This window comes from Phyllobates terribilis, unplaced genomic scaffold (assembly GCF_046119375.1).
Source record: "Phyllobates terribilis strain yellow unplaced genomic scaffold, ASM4611937v1 Scaffold_4__5_contigs__length_816908805, whole genome shotgun sequence".
Classification (NCBI taxonomy): domain Eukaryota; kingdom Metazoa; phylum Chordata; class Amphibia; order Anura; family Dendrobatidae; genus Phyllobates; species Phyllobates terribilis.
The window spans coordinates 158,721,642-158,738,147 of record NW_027362764.1 but is presented as its reverse complement, the minus strand read 5'-3'; the positions used below and the strand labels follow the sequence as shown (position 1 = coordinate 158,738,147).

Genomic DNA, 16,506 nt, shown 5'->3' with positions numbered 1-16,506 from the left:
TGGCTATGTGCCCCATCCAGGTCCCCATCTTGTGGCTATGTGCCCCATCCAGGTCCCCATCTTGTGGCTATGTGCCCCATCCAGGTCCCCATCCTGTGGCTATGTGCCTCATCCAGGTCCCCATCTTGTGGCTATGTGCCCCATCCAGGTCCCCATCCTGTGGCTATGTGCCCCATCCAGGTCCCCATCTTGTGGCTATGTGCCCCATCCAGGTCCCCATCTTGTGGCTATGTGCCCCATCCAGGTCCCCATCTTGTGGCTATGTGCCCCATCCAGGTCCCCATCCTGTGGCTATGTGTCCCATCCAGGTCCCCATCTTGTGGCTATGTGCCCCATCCAGGTCCCCATCTTGTGGCTCTGTGCCCCATCCAGGTCCCCATCTTGTGGCTCTGTGCCCCATCCAGGTCCCCATCTTGTGGCTCTGTGCCCCATCCAGGTCCCCATCTTGTGGCTCTGTGCCCCATCCAGGTCCCCTCTTGTGGCTATGTGCCCCATCCAGGTCCCCATCTTGTGGCTATGTGCCCCATCCAGGTCCCCATCTTGTGGCTATGTGCCCCATCCAGGTCCCCATCTTGTGGCTATGTGCCCCATCCAGGTCCCCTCTTGTGGCTATGTGCCCCCTGTTCTTCACACACATAAAATAGAAAAAAAAAAGATGATTCTCACCTGTCATCCGTTCCCTCGGCGTCCTTCCTGCAGATGTGGCCCGCAGGCACCACAGAGTCAGACCCCTTGACGATCCCGACCTGGTCCAGGAGGAGCCGCCGACAGCAGCGCTGCATTGCCGCACAGAGACTGTCTCCCAGCACAGCATTTTCAATGTCAGCCGCCGGCCAATCAGAGGCCAGCAGCTGACATCTGCAAATGGCAATGACGTCATACTCGCTGCGCCGACACGCAGCTATCAGCTGCTGGCCTCTGATTGGCCAGCGGCTGGCATTGGAAATGCAGTGCTGGGAAACAGTCTCTGTGCGGCAATTCAGCGCTGCTGTCGGCGGCTCCTCCTGGACCTGGTCGGGATCATCAAGGGGTCTGTGCCTGCGGGCCGCATAAAGCAGCCTCAGGGGCCGCATGTGGCCCGCGGGCCGCGTGTTTGAGACCCCTGGTTTAGAAGCTGCAACCATGATCTAATGTCAACAGCGCTGCAGCCAAGGAAATGCCTTTAAAAATTGTTTAAAACATGAAAGTTGCATTATGATTGGCTGCTACAGCGATAAGGATTTTTTTTCAATAGTTAAGAGGTTTCAAGTTCTTGGTTTCTTTTTCATATTCACTTACGTAAAAGTTGTTTGAACAGAAGCCAGTTTGGCGCAAGTGACCAAATATCAACTTCCATTTTTTCAAGGCAGAATTGACCATGAAGTATTTTGACGCTCAACTATTTGACAGATTTTTATGTCTGTAGGCTTCCCCCCCAGTTTTGATTTTTTACATTTTATGCGGGTGTTGAAGCCAAGTATTTTTAAATACATTAAAAAAATGTAAAAAAAAAAAAGTCAACAAGATTTAACAATTTCGCCTGTGCTTCTGTTAACAGCATATAGAGGCATATTTTACAGCAGTCACATGGACCATAGGTAGCAACAGATTAACTCGTTGGCTTCTACAGGAGAGCGTATTAGACATGTTCTGATGTAAGAAAGGCTACATGTTAAACGCATCTAACATAAAAACTTGATTTTATAATTAGATCAAATTTTTTTTACTCACTTCATTCACATTTTTCATCCGGATACGAAAATTGATATATGTACAGTTATATGAAAAAGTTTGGGCACCCCTATTAATCTTAAGCTTAATGTTTTATAAAAATTGGTGTTTTTGCAACAGCTATTTCAGTTTGATATATGTAATAACTGTTGGACACAGTAATGTTTCTGCCTTGAAATGAGGTTTATTGTACTAACAGAAAATATGCACCTGTCAAATTTTGTTTGAATGCAGATTGCACAAGTATGGGCACCTCACCAGAAAAGTGACATTAATATTTAGTAGATCCTCCTTTTGCAAAAATAACAGCCTCTAGTCGCTTCCTGTAGCTTTTAATGATTTCCTGGATCCTGGATGAAGGTATTTTTGACCATTCCTCTTTACAAAACAATTCCAGTTCAGTTAAGTTTGATGGTCGCCGAGCATGGACAGCCCTCTTCAAATGATCCCACAGATGTTCAATGATATTCAGGTCTGGGGACTGGGATGGCCATTCCAGAACATTGTAATTGTTCCTCTGCATGAATGCCTGAGTAGATTTGGAGCGGTGTTTTGGATCATTGTCTTGCTGAAAGATCCATCCCCTGCATAACTTCAACTTTGTCACTGATTCTTGAACATGATCATCAAGAATCTGCTGATACTGAGTGGAATCCATGCGTCTCTCAACTTTAACAAGATTCCCGGTGCCGGCATTGGCCACACAGCCCCAAAGCATGATGGAACCTCCACCAAATTTCACTGTGGGTAGCAAGTGTTTTTCTTGGAATGCTGTGTTTTTTTGCCACCATGCATAACGCCTTTTTGTATGACCAAACAACTCAATCTTGGTTTCATCAGTCCACAGGACCTTCTTCCAAAAAGAAATTGGCTTCTCCAAATGTGTTTTTGCATACCTCAGTCGGCTGTTTGTGGTGTGCTTGCAGAAACGGCTTCTTTCGCATCACTCTCCCATACAGCTTCTCCTTGTGCAAAGTGCGTTGTATAGTTGACCGATGCACAGTGACACCATCTGCAGCAAGTTGATGCTGCAGCTCTCTGGAGGTGGTCTGAGGATTGTCCTTGACTGATCTCACCATTCTTCTTCTCTGCCTTTCTGATGTTTTTCTTGGCCTGCCACTTCTGGCCTTAACAAGAACTGTCCCTGTGTTCTTCCATTTCCTTACTATGTTCCTCACAGTGGAAACTGACAGGTTAAATCTCTGAGACAGCTTTTTGTATCCTTCCCCTGAACAACTATGTTGAATAATCTTTGTTTTCAGATCATTTGACAGTTGTTTTGAGGAGCCCATGATGCCACTCTTCAGAGGAGATTCAAACAGAAGAACAACTTGCAAGTGGCCACTTTAAGTAGCTTTTCTCATGATTGCATACACCTGGCTATGAAGTTCAAAGCTCAATGAGGTTACAAAACCAAAAAAAGTGCTTTAGTAAGTCCGTAAAAAGTAGGTAGGAGTATTTAAAACAAGAAAATAAGGGTGCCCATACTTATGCACCTGTCAAATTTTGTTTGAATACAGATTGCACATTTTCTGTTAGTACAATAAACCTCATTTCAAGGCAGAAACATTACTGTGTCCAACAGTTATTACATATATCAAACTGAAATAGCTGTTGCAAAAACACCAATTTTTATAAAACATTAAGCTTAAGATTAATAGGGGTGCCCAAACTTTTTCATAGAACTGTATATAGATACACACACTAGATAGAACATGCATACATATATACACACACGCACGTGAGTATGGAAGGTATATTTGATACACACTTTTTCCCCCTCAGACTTGCAGTCCTATAACCAGATAAGTATGGCTGGAAAGTCTACGCAAATGAGTTTCCACGCAGGAGAGCGCACAAGCACATTATGGAGCCAGGTTCCTAAACAAAGGACTGAATGCAAAATTCCTACACATGACTTGATGAATTACATATGAATCAGAAAGCAAAACAAGAGGTCATAACTGTGATTAAGAGAAATAAAGGTTGTGTTACTTGCATAAATCAGTCCATTTGACCCCAGCACTTTACCTAGAAACTGATACAAGCACACTTGTAAGAGCAGCATGCCATAGAAGGGGTTAAAGAGCATTTGTGCTGCAAGATTAAAGCTCTACCAAGTCCTAGAGAATCTGAAGCATCATTCCATTCAGGTTGGATCATTTCCGTTCCAGCCTCATGCTACACTCTGCACAATGTTATAGGAATACATTTCCACCTCCCACCCACCCAGATCTTGCTGAACAATCACTTACATTCATAGCCGCAATATCATTTTCGTAGGACTCCCTAATTTTTTTCATTATTTCTTCCTCAGCTTTGGCACACGCCTCAATGCTGCCTTTTACCGTAATAGTCCGCTCAGGATTATACAGTGTTAAGTCCTGAAGTCTAGGCCATAAGAGGAGGGGGAAAAAAATAAAAATAAAAATTGGTAGACGTTTAAAACATCACAAGAACAGGGCTTCTCTGGGCTTGATGAACTTACGGCGAAATTGTGATTTTTGTATCTGTGTCCTGCTCAATTTTCTTCAGGTTTCTCCCCTCTTTGCCGATAAGACGTCCAACAAAATTGTTATGTGCTAGTATTTTTAAGGGAATTTCTTCCGTGCTAAAAAATATCAAGGCGGACTGATGTTATACAAATCAGCATTTGTGAGAAGCAACCTTTCCAAGAGATCGTTTACTTGAATCTAAAAAGTTAGTTCTCATTTTGTTATGTACATTTAAAAACAACCTTTTCTTCCCTCTTTACTACCATTATAATGTAGCATTACTACAATCATTAAAATTAATCTACACAGAGAAACGTGTGTGCCTTTAGGCAGCATTCACACTTACAAAGTGGACAAAAATCACAACAGCCATGAGCCACTGATGCCCTCGCATGGCTCCATACACGATACTGTAATTTTGCAGTGAAACAGCTGTATTGTAGATTAAACAGCCATTTCCCTGTAAAATTGAAGGGAGTCTGTCAGTACAAAATGACTATCAAACCAAGCACAGGCGCAGCCAAGCATTTCAATGCACATTCCCACCTACTACTTTTGCATCATATCTCTGCTCTCCTTTTCCCAGCTCGGACTTTAAAGAGCCAAAAGGAGGATGGAGATGGATGGAAACCAAGTAGCTGGGAAGGTGCACTGAATTATCTGGCCACTCCAAAAGGTCAACAGAGCTACTGTGCTTTGTTTGAACAGTCATTTTGTTCTTTTATAGGATTGTTAAGGAGCCATGAAAATACCTTGGGTTTGCTGCAGTTTTAGGCAGGAATACGCAGCTTTTTCTGTAGCTTTCCCAGCATTCACAGTTAATTTAAAGAACCTGTTCTAGACCTTGCTTATAAAAATATTTTAAACAAAGAAAAAGGAAAGAAACCAAACTTCTAAAACCATTGAGAGCCACTCTCACTAGTCATCTGGGTGGTGCTGGAGTGGGCACTAGTCAGGGGCTACTTGCTTTTACCACACCTACTCTGCCTTGTTTGATCAGCTGTGCCCGGCAGGGTGTCAGTCAGTACCAACTTCACTGGCTGGACACAATGTCAACCAAAGCAAAGTGAACATGCCAACAGTGAGGAAACAGATTAGTCCTCAGTGCAGGACAACCAGATGACTGCTTAGAAGTGTTCAGTGGCTTTTGAAGTTCAGTCAGGGCTGTGGAGTCGGTAAGCCAAACCCCCGACTCCTCAATTTCCATGACACAGACTCCGACTCCCTCATACATGGCTCAGGATTAAGTGATAAATTTACTGTAGCACAGATTCATCTCAGCTAAAAGTCTAGACCCTTAGATCAGGAGTAGGACAGACATTTATAGGACATTTCATAACTTTCCCAAATTCTTCTGAAAAAACATTCCCCACAAACTGCATTGAACTACTGTACCCAATTTAATATATAAAGGAGGGAGATATTGAACTCAGGGCTATGTATATTCGGAGTTGGTCCATTTTATACAGACTCTGACTCCACAGCCCTGAATTCAATATCTCCCTCCTTCTAAAAGCAGCTATTTCAACTCTTGATAGAAATTTATGAGCAGTGTAGCATGCCAGTCACTGGCCTCGGTAGTGATGGTGCCATGGTTGGCACATCATCACTATGGCAGGTAAAAGACCGGCAGTACTACTGGCACAGCAGGAGAGTATGCATTATTTTAGCGCTTTGCTCGATTTTTTTTTCTATATCCCGTCAAACCCCTTTATCTTTTGTGTAACCATACAAATAAAATTAGGGAACAAACCAAAAACATCCCCACTTCCCATCATACAAGTACAAATTTTCAATCCAAAAGTTAGTGATCCATAATATTTTCTAATTTATGCCCTTTACTTACAACTTCGTATCCTGAGCTTCCTTCTGCATAATCTCCATTATTATTTTACAAGCTGTTGAACAGCCTTCTGGAGTTGAGTGAATGGTAATTGGTTTCTCCGCAGCGCCGGCATTTTCTTTACGGTGAATATCAATTCTGTGAGGCAGGAAAGTGGTAGATTTTAGCTATATGTTGCATTTACTAAATACTTACTGGTCATGAGTGCAGCAAAAGCAAAAATTTGATTCTAATAAAACTGTTCCCTCCAGTGTGTAGTAGACGAGCCTGCTGCCATACTGTTTAATATCTGGACCGACTTCTTAAAGGGATATCCGAGACTTTGCTTATTTTTTTTCATATTTTACTATAAAGTTACCAGCAAGTAGTTGCTAACTACCTCCCTGTTCTGCCCTGTGCCGATCTCAGCCAGCTCAGAGGGGTCACAGACTGCTCCTAATAGCAATTCTCCTGGATCCCGGATAACTCCTTTAACAAAAGAGGATTCATGGCTTACATTTTCTAACTACTTTTTGTTCACATTACATTTGGAGCCTACTTGCTCTATACACACACACACAAAAAAAAGTTTATATCAAATATATCCATAGGGAGTCCATTTACTTGACATCTGGCTGGTACACTTTTTATTTTTTTGCACCCGAAGGTTTATCCTTGTTTTTTTTTTCAACCTATATAACCATCAAATACTGTAGAGGACCATGCTTTTTCCATACAAAAGTTTTTATTTTTTATATATTGGAGCTGTTTAGGGACATGTCACACTGGACACCCTTGTAGTGGGGATACATTGTCGCTTTCTGAAGCTGTACATAGAAGGATCTTCCGGACGTATGAATCCAACATAGGCTAAAGGCAACAGTAATTGCAGCAACATGCATAATAGGTTTAAACAGCTGGTATGTCCTACAGGTTATTAAAAATATAAAAGCCCCATGATGGGATTCAGATATGACTGTCTGCATTTCTGGATATAAAAAAAAAACAAAAACACCACAACAACAACAACTTACTTTGACTGTGTCTGTTTAGTAATGTTCCTGATAGTTGCACCTTCCTTCCCAATTATTGCCCCTACAAATTGTGTAGGAACTAGCATGCGTAGCGGGACCTCCGATTGAGGTTTGGGTCTGGCAGCAGCACCGGGCGATCCTTGCCTGGGAGGCCCCCTTTGTCCAAACCCACGTCTCCCTTGGGGAGGATGCTGTGGGGGCTGAGACTGTAGCTGCTGAGTGGGAGCTTGTTGTGCGGCCATCTCATCGGGAATGTATGTCACTTTAAGAGAATAGTTTTCTAGCTGATAGCCGTTCAGTTTTTCAAGACCCCTAGTTTTAGGGAATGAAGTGGAAAAGAATTTTTTTTTTTTTTGTAAAATAAAATTAAGCACAGATATAACATTGCTATTATATAGAAACATAGGTGTATTTTAGATCAACGCTGTATTGATTTCAATTATTAGATCTACTTAATTCTATAGACCCCAGCTTTATGTAACTTTAATTTTCAATGCTTTCTTTTCTCGTGTGTAGCCTCTTCAAAAGGTTTACACCAGTAATAATAATATAAAAGCCTGGCACCTTTTAAAAAACATATAAGGGCAATTATAAGGGTTGCATCATGTTGCATTTTCCTTGTCCAAACTAGACATTTCATGCACTACAATGTTTAAATAAAAATACAAGCTCTTCTATAGCCCTGCATATACATATCTGCCCATTCCCAGCAAAATGCTACAGTGAATGGCTAAAGATCATAGTCAACCCCAACGCAAGACTTCCGGATAAAGTCACGTCCTTTCATGCCACTATTATTCCCACACTTATAACAGAGGAACCAATAGGTGGCAGTATACGCAATGAAATAAGAAGAAAATGAATGAAAAGAAACTACACAGATTGGAATCCAGTGAAAATTACAGAGTGCAGCCAGTCAGTGTAAAAAACTTTTTAACATGTGCAGGCTCAAATGTCACAAATTTTTCGATACCGGCGTTTTCTGTTTTCTTGGCCATGCAACACAACTGCAATTCTGGGGCACCACAATACAGGGTATTGCAAAGAAACTAAATGTAACAAATTGTCTGCCCAGGATTATCAATTTCTTGTCAAGTCTGTTATTCACCAATAGCTGGAATCATTAGTTTTAAATGATATTTATGCAACGTCTATAACCATCTTTATCCACTTTCTCAGTCATTTTTCACAACAAATTACAGTTCAAACAAAGAGAATGAGTTTTAACTTAATCTTATCCACATGCCGTGTGGGTAAAAATTGGCTTTTCTTTCTTTTTTTTTTTTTTTTTTTTTTTTAAATCTGTAGCATGTTTCTGTTAAACATGCAGATGGTGCAGATTTTACACAAATATAAAGCCACATGTTAAACTAGTGACCACACTGACCAGGCATTTATTTGTTGCATTTCTGCAAAACAAGCAAAAAAATAAATAAATAAATAAATGAAGGCAGCGAGAACAAATAAGTGTTGAAGTTATGATTGGATTTGAGGTGCTGAATCGGAGGATTTCGGTTTATAAATCTGCTAGTAAAATCTGCACCAAAAATTCAGTGTGAAGCTAGCGCTAGACTCATTCTAGAAAAAAAAAAATGGTTAGACCGCAGTGCTGCTGCTTTTGCACCCAGTTTTATTACAAAGTTGCGTCACAGTTTTAGTGAGCTTCAGCTTTTTCTTGTTAAAAACGGTATTTGTCTTGTGCCATCTAAATATAAAGTGTACGTTAATCTTTACACATCTTGCAAAACACTTGAATTAATCTTATTAGTTGTAGCTATGAGACAGAGTGCTGATGTTATCTTCACCGATTCCTGACCAAGGATAAAACATGGTGGAGACATGATGGATAAAGCTGCCACACTCACACGTGTTGTCCCTGCACGCAGAGCAGAGGATCACTTACTGTCTAGCGTGTTCCTTGTTAGCATAGGTTACATTCACTACTGCAGTCTCGGTGTCAGTGTTCACTATGGATGTAAAGAGAACAATGTTCAGTATATCCCATTATATTAACACCGACTGTAAACAGCTTTAGTTTTTCTTACCTTGCTCACAGTTTTCCACTGTTCCGTATTGTGCCAACAGACTGTCCAATACCTGCAAAGAAAACATAAAAGTGTTGAGTGGAAATATTAACACATTCTCCCTGATGCCATTTTATGGTTGGTTTATTTGTTTGTTTTTTGCACTTTTGACCACCATCCCCCCCTCTTTTAAGAGTCACAACTTTTTTTTGTTAATCAAGTTGTAGTTCTGAATTTCACTATTAATTTTATTATACAGGGTGGGCCATTTATATGGATACACCTAAATTAAATGGGAATGGTTGGTGAGATCAACTTCCTGTTTGTGGCACATTAGTATATAGGAGGGGGAAAACTTTTCCATATGGGTGGGGACCATGGCAGCCATTTTGAAGTCGGCCATCTTGGATCCAACTTTATTTTTTTCAATGGGAAGAGGGTCATGTGACACATCAAACTTATTGAGAATTTCATAAGAAAAACAATGGTGTGCTTGGTCTTATGTAACTTTAATCTTTCATGAGTTTTTTTTACAAGTTTATGAAGACTTATAAAATGTGTTCACAGTGCTGCCCATTGTGTTGGATTGTCAATGCAACCCTCTTCTCCCACTCTTGACACACTGATAGCAACACCACAGAAGAAATGCTAGCACAGGCTTCCAGTATCCGTTGTTTCAGATGCTGCACATCTCGTATCTTGATGGTATGGTGTGGTATATGGGGTACAAAGATAGTGGGGCCATTCTTCATCAATGGAAACCTCAATGCCACTGGATATATGAAATTGCTGCATGATGATGTGTTGCCCTCTTTATGCACTGAAGATGGCACGTTCCCTGAGTTTTTCCAACAAGATGGTGCACCACCACATCATGGGTGTCAGGTCCGAGCATTCCTACATGAACAGTTTCCTGGAAAGTGGATTGGTCGTCGTGGACCAGTTGAATGGCCACTAAGGTCTCCTGATCTGACCCCCTTAGACTTTTATCTTTGGGGTCATCTGAAGGCAATTGTCTATGCTCTGAAGATACGAGATGAGCAGCATCTCAAACAACGGATATCAAACAGGAAGTTGATATCACCAACCATTCCCATTTAATTTAGGTGTATCCATATATACGGCCCACCCTGTACAATGTACTGGAAACCAGGAACAATATTTTAGGCTATGTTCACATATGTTGGGTTTTTCAGGGTCACAAATCTGCAGCAAAATCAATCTCAGGTTTTGCTGCGTTTTTTTCAATGTCCTTCTGTCTATTTATGCATGTACATAAAGTTATGTGAAAAAAAAAAAAAAAAAGAACCCCATCCTATTTTGCCATCAAAAACGCTGACGCAAATTTTGGTGCGTTTTTTTTTTTTCCCACCACCCATTACTTCCTATGGGTGAAAAAACGCTGAAAAAAAAAAAAACAATGAAAGAAGTGACATGCTCCATTTTCCAAAAACCAAACCAAGGCACAAAATGCGCAAAAAAAAAAATGTGTGAACAGAGAATTCTGGTTTCTCGACTGTGCTGTTACTGCAAAATGCAGCTGAAAATTTACCTAAATATCTCCTGCAAAAAACGCTGAAAAACACAACATGTATGAACATGGCCTTAAATGTGGAGAATTGGTGGGAGTAATAAAAAAATAAAAAACACACACGCAACATCATTGATATGTTGGGTTTTGCTTTGATGGAGTTTATTAGGACTTGACGACTTGAATTTCCAGGCCAGTACAATTATGGCAATACCAAAGGGTTTTTTGTTTCTTTTTAATTTAAATGGTGAAGAAAAAAAAAATAAAATTGCAAAAAAGAAAGAAAATTTGTTTTGTAACAACTTTGAGATCTGTAACTTGTATTTTTCCATCAATAGAGCGGTGAGGGCTAGTTTTTTTTAGCTATGGAGAGAACACTTCATTCCATTTTGGAATACATACGATGTTTTGATTGCAGGTTGGGTGGGTACAGCAACTGAAAAATGCCAATTCTGGTGTTCAATTTTTTTTTTCCTTTATGGCGTTTGCTGTGCAGGTTAAATAAATAGTCTATTTCGATAGATTTGACTTTTAACCCCTTCACACCCGAGCCTGCTGTCACCTTCCTGACCAAGCCAAAGTTTACAATTCTGACCACGGTCACTTTATGTGGTAATATCTCTGGAACGCTTCAATGGATCCCCCTTGATTCTGAGAAGTTTTTTTGACGACACATTATACTTCATGTTAGTTGTAACTTTAGGCCAATATTTTTTGTGTTTTATTTGTTAAAATATCAGACAATTTGACCAAAAAAAAAAAAATTCGCAAAAGTTGATCAGCGACTTCTCAATTTATCATCAAATTTTACAAAACACTTTTTAAAAAAAAAATGGACCACATCACATTTTGAGTTACTGGCGGGCCCATGACATAAAAAACCCATGAGTGACAACATTTTAAAAACTGCACCTTTCATAGTGCGCAAAACCACATTCATTCAAGAAGTGTATTAACCCTTTAGGTGCTTCATAGGAAATAAAGCAATGTGGAAGGAAAAAATGGATAAAAAAAATTTCCTGCAAAAATGTGTGTTTTGCAACCAAATTTTTCATGTTGACAATGGTAACAGGAGAAAATGAACTATATAATTTGTTGTGCAATTTCTCCAGAGTACGACGATACCCCATATGTGGTGGAAAACTACTGTTTGGGCACACGGCAGGGACAACAGAATTCTCGAGCCCAATTTTGGCTGGAAGAGATTGCGAATGCCATGTCAGATTTGAAGAGCACCAGAGGGTATTTAGGGGGTTAAATGACAAGGGGCGGGCACCTCTCCTGCGCATGACAGCCAGGACTCGGCTATAATTTATGCAGAGTTCCCCCGCAGCAATCATGTCGCTTACCTGAAGTAGGGCATTGCAGTAGCTGAGGTATCCATGGTTACAACCACTCAAATAGTGAGTTAGTCAGCTCTTCATGGTTATGACCAGCAAAAGCTGTCTAACAGTCACTATATGAGTGGTCATAACCATGGATACCTAAGCTACTGTAATGCACTACTTGAGGTAAGGGTGCTTTCATATTGCATTCTGTGTCCCCGTCAGGGCATACGACCGGAATCCCCCTTAAAATGGGGTCCAAGCGTATGCGCCAACAGGGCCATAGACTGTAATGATGCAGAGGGAACATGCGCTCGGGCATGCATCATTTTCGAGAGTGTCCGCCTCCTGGAGGCAGACACTCATGCACTTCAGCGCGCACGTTCGCTCTGTCTGCATCATTACAGTCTATGGTCCTGTCGGCACATAGGTTCGAACCCCATTTTGAGGGGGATTCCGAATGTATGCCCCGATGGGGACATAGAACTATACTATACTACATTTCTAATTGTAGGTATTTGATAATATTATTACATCTACTACATATTGGGATAGGATCTTGGAGATGGGAATACCGGTTTAAAAATGAAGCAATAATCACATGGCCTCTTCTTCACCTAACCTGAACTCTATTGAGAATTTGTTGGCCCTTTGCAGGTTTTTGCTATGTAATATGAGGGCATCATGAGGTAGGGTTGCAGACACAGATTTCAGCGATGTATCACTTATCAAGCTGTGTGCTGCTTCAATACAAGAGTGTTTTATCAGCAGGAGATTATCACTAGAGCACTGCAGTTTGCATGCATCCTGGTCAAACTCAGACCCCAGCACTGATGAGAAGCTGTCGGTCAATGTACAATGTACACAAAGCAGCTAATCAGGGTGTGGGCAGTTTTAGCTTTCTGTGCTCTGCTACATTTAAAAACTATCACAACTGCTACAGCCAGTAAACTATCAAAGTGATACATTACTGGAATCAGAGTCCCTTTCTCTACATTGTGCTGCTCTCAAATGAGGTAGCAAAAACCTGCTGACAGATTCCCTTTAAACGAAAGAGTTACAGTACGGGAAAAACAGTCTGAGCAGTGTCTGGGAGACTGTGGTTGGTGCTGCCCAAAAAGTAGATTGTAAAAGATTAAGACATCGACAGACTCAAAGGATAGAATGCTGATCACTGTTCTTGAAAATAAGGGGGACTATGCCGGTTACGGATTTTTTTTTTTGTTTTGTTAAAAAGTATTTTTGGATATTTTAAGCCGTTTGGTTATTTTTTTCATCTGTTTAAAATGAAAATAAACAATTGAGATGGAGAAATTTATGTTTTTCATTTATTTGCTTAATAATTCTGCACACAGATTCTCCTAAAAGACAAAACCTCACTTTCTTAAAAATATTCAGGTTTATTAACCTTCTGGATTGACAGACAGCACTGCAGTTGTTAAATAATAAAATTAGTTAGAAATGCAAATTGCCTTATAACTTTCCTTCCTCGCCATCACCGTAACCTGGCTCACCCCCTCTGACACAGCCTCTCCAGCTGCATTTTCGTAAGGTGGATTCCACCTTTAAACACCCCTACCCCACCCCCGCCCCAGAGGCAAGCATGGTGGAGGAGTTTGTCATCTGTCAGATAACTGCTCCTTCTCCCATACCCCAATGACACCCTCCATTACTCCTCCCTCTTTTGAGGTGCACTGTGTGCTCATATACTCCCCCTCCAACTGGCTATCATTTACCAGACTCCAGGGCCAGCCACCAGCTTGCTACTTCATTTCCGTTCCGCTGACATCCCCGCTATCATGGGTGACTTCAACACCCCCATTGACACTTCCGACTCATCTGTCGCTCAGCTTCTCTCACTTCCTCCTTGCTCAATGCTCTTCTTAAGCCACTCACAAAGATAACCACACACTGGACCTCATCTTCACCTGCCTCTCTTCCCTATCTAGCTTCTTTAACTCACCTCTCCCTCTTTCTGACCACAACTTACATTCTCTTCCTTCTCCAGGTCCACAATCCCCCATCCACAAACTTGCACACCCTCGCAGAAATCTCAAACACCTTGACCTACACTCACTCTCTGAATTCCTCCTCCCGCTTATAGACAAATTCCTTACACAATGCAAATGCTGCTGCCGCTTTATACAACACCACAACAGCTGCAGCTCTTGAATTGCCCATCCCCCTCACACATACCAAAGCTCACACAATCAACAGGCAACCATGGCACACCAGTCTGACTAAAGAACTGAGACGGGCTTCCAGGGTTGCTGAGCAGAGATGGAAAAGGTCTCACTCCAAGGAGCACCTCATCACATTCAAACAGTCCCTCACTACTTTCAAGTCCACACTCACTGCAGCAAAGCAAAAATAAGGCAAATCTTTTACCTAAAGTCCCCACAGCCTCTTCTCATAACTACTCAACTCTCCTCCTCCAAAACCAGCTTCTCCGCCATCATGGATTATCAACTTTGCTCTTTACTCTCCAAATCACATCTCACCACCTGTGAACTTGACCCAATCCCATCCCACAGCCTTCATCCCAACCCTAACCCACCTCTTCAACCTGTCACCAACAACTGGTGTCTTCCCCACATGCTTCAAAGATGCCTTGATCACACCCATCCTCAAAAAGCCCTCCTTTGACCCATCCTCTCTGTCTAGCTATTGCCCCATATCACTTTTCCCCTACACCTCAGAACTACTGGAATAACACGTCCATTTTGAATTGTCCTCCCACCACTCCTCTTGCTCCCTCTTTGACCGCCTACAATCTGGTTTCCGACCGCACCATTCCACTGAAACTGCCCTGACTAAAGTCACCAACGACCTACTTACCGCCAAATCCAACCTACACTACTCTGTCCTCCTCCACCTGGATCTGTCATCTGCCTTTGACACAGTGGACCATTCCCTCTTACTACAGATTTGCCCATCTCTTCGCATCACAGACTTGGCCCCATCTTGGATTTCCTCATACCTAACAGACCGGACATTCAACGTCTCCCACTCACATACCACCTCCTCTTCTCGCCTTCTATCTGTCGGTGTCCCCCAAGGCTCAGTTATAAGACCCTTGCTCTTCTCCAACCACACCTAAGGCCAGGACAGCTCTGAGTCTCACGGCTTTCAATATCATCTCTATGCTGACGAGCCACAGATCTCTCTCTCTGGACCGGATATCACCTCCTTACTAACCAGAATCCCACAATGTGTGCCCGCTATTTCATCATTTTTCTCTGCTATATTTCTAAAACTTACTATGGATAAAACTGAATTGATCATCTTTCCACCATCTCATTCAACCCCCCAACTGACCTACCCATCAAAGTTCATGGCTGCCCACTCTACCCAGTCCCGCAAGCTCACTGCTTCGGGGTAACCCTTGACTCTCATCTCTCCTTCAAACCTCATATCCAAGCCCTTTCCACTTCCTGCCAACTCAAACTCAGAATATCTCCCAGATACGCACATTCCTCAACCATGAATCTGCAAAAACATTAGTGCAAGCCCTCATCATCTCCCGCCTCGACTACTGCAACCTTCTGCTCTGTGGCCTCCCTTCAAACACACTCGCACCCCTCCAATCTATCCTAAACTCTGCTGCCAGACTAATCCACCTGTCACCATGCTGTTCCCCGGCCTCTCCCCTCTGTCATTCCCTGCACTGGCTCCCCATTGCCCAGAGACTGCAGTTCAAGACCTTAACCTTGGCATACAAAGCCATCCACAACCTGTCTCCTCCATATATCTGTGAACTAGTCTCCCGGTACTTACCTGCACGCAGCCTCCGATCCTCACAAGATCTCCTTCTCTACTCCCCTCTTATCTCCTCTTCCGATTTCTCCTGTGCATCTCCCCTACTCTGAAACACCCCAACATATCAGACTCTCGCCTACCGTGGAAATCTTCAAAAAGGATCCTGAAGACCCACCTCTTCCGACAAGCCTACAACCTGCAGTAACCCTCGCTCCACCATACTGCTGCACGACCAGCTCTGCCCTCTCCTACTGTATCACCCATCCCTTGTAGACTGTGAGCCCTCGTGGGCAGTGTCCTTTCTCCTCCTGTACCAGTCAGTAACTCGTTTTTGTTCAAATTATTGTACTTGTTTGCTATGTATACCCCTTTTCACATGTAAAGCGCCATGGAATTAATGGCTCTATAATAAATAATTGTGCACAGTGTAAAATGATAATCGTAGTAATGGGCAGGGAAACTTGTAGAAAGGATTATACAGCATACTATCCTGGATTTCATAAAATCTAATTTCTAATAATGCATTAAGTTTATATTGTAAAATATTCATGATAGTCATCACTTTATTAAGGAATGTTACAATATTCAAGTAAATGTGTTCCACTTGTGCATCAATATAGGTAACATGATCACTTAAATGTTTAATCAATGAAATCATTAAAGAATTAGTCTGCAATATTCCTAGATTTTGGTGCCAAACTGTTTGTTTAAATGAAGAACAATCAAAACAATCCACAAAATCAGTTTTGCTGAAGGCAAGATCTTCGGTATACATCATACTCATAACCAATCTTTATAGAGCAGCC

At 41.8% G+C, this 16,506-nt stretch overlaps 1 protein-coding gene across 2 annotated transcripts in view; it reads right to left on the bottom strand.

Annotated features, from left to right (window-relative positions):
• Positions 1–16,506, bottom strand: part of IGF2BP3 (insulin like growth factor 2 mRNA binding protein 3) — a 140,954-nt gene that overhangs the window by 20,787 nt on the left and 103,661 nt on the right. For both annotated transcript variants that reach the window (XM_073677861.1, XM_073677862.1), the window contains exons 4-9: positions 9,107–9,158; positions 8,965–9,028; positions 7,062–7,373; positions 6,052–6,186; positions 4,199–4,321; positions 3,966–4,101 (exon numbers count right to left, since the gene is read on the bottom strand). In XM_073677861.1, the coding sequence (XP_073533962.1) occupies positions 3,966–4,101; positions 4,199–4,321; positions 6,052–6,186; positions 7,062–7,373; positions 8,965–9,028; positions 9,107–9,158 (822 nt within the window). The remainder of the gene's footprint in view (positions 1–3,965; positions 4,102–4,198; positions 4,322–6,051; positions 6,187–7,061; positions 7,374–8,964; positions 9,029–9,106; positions 9,159–16,506) is intronic.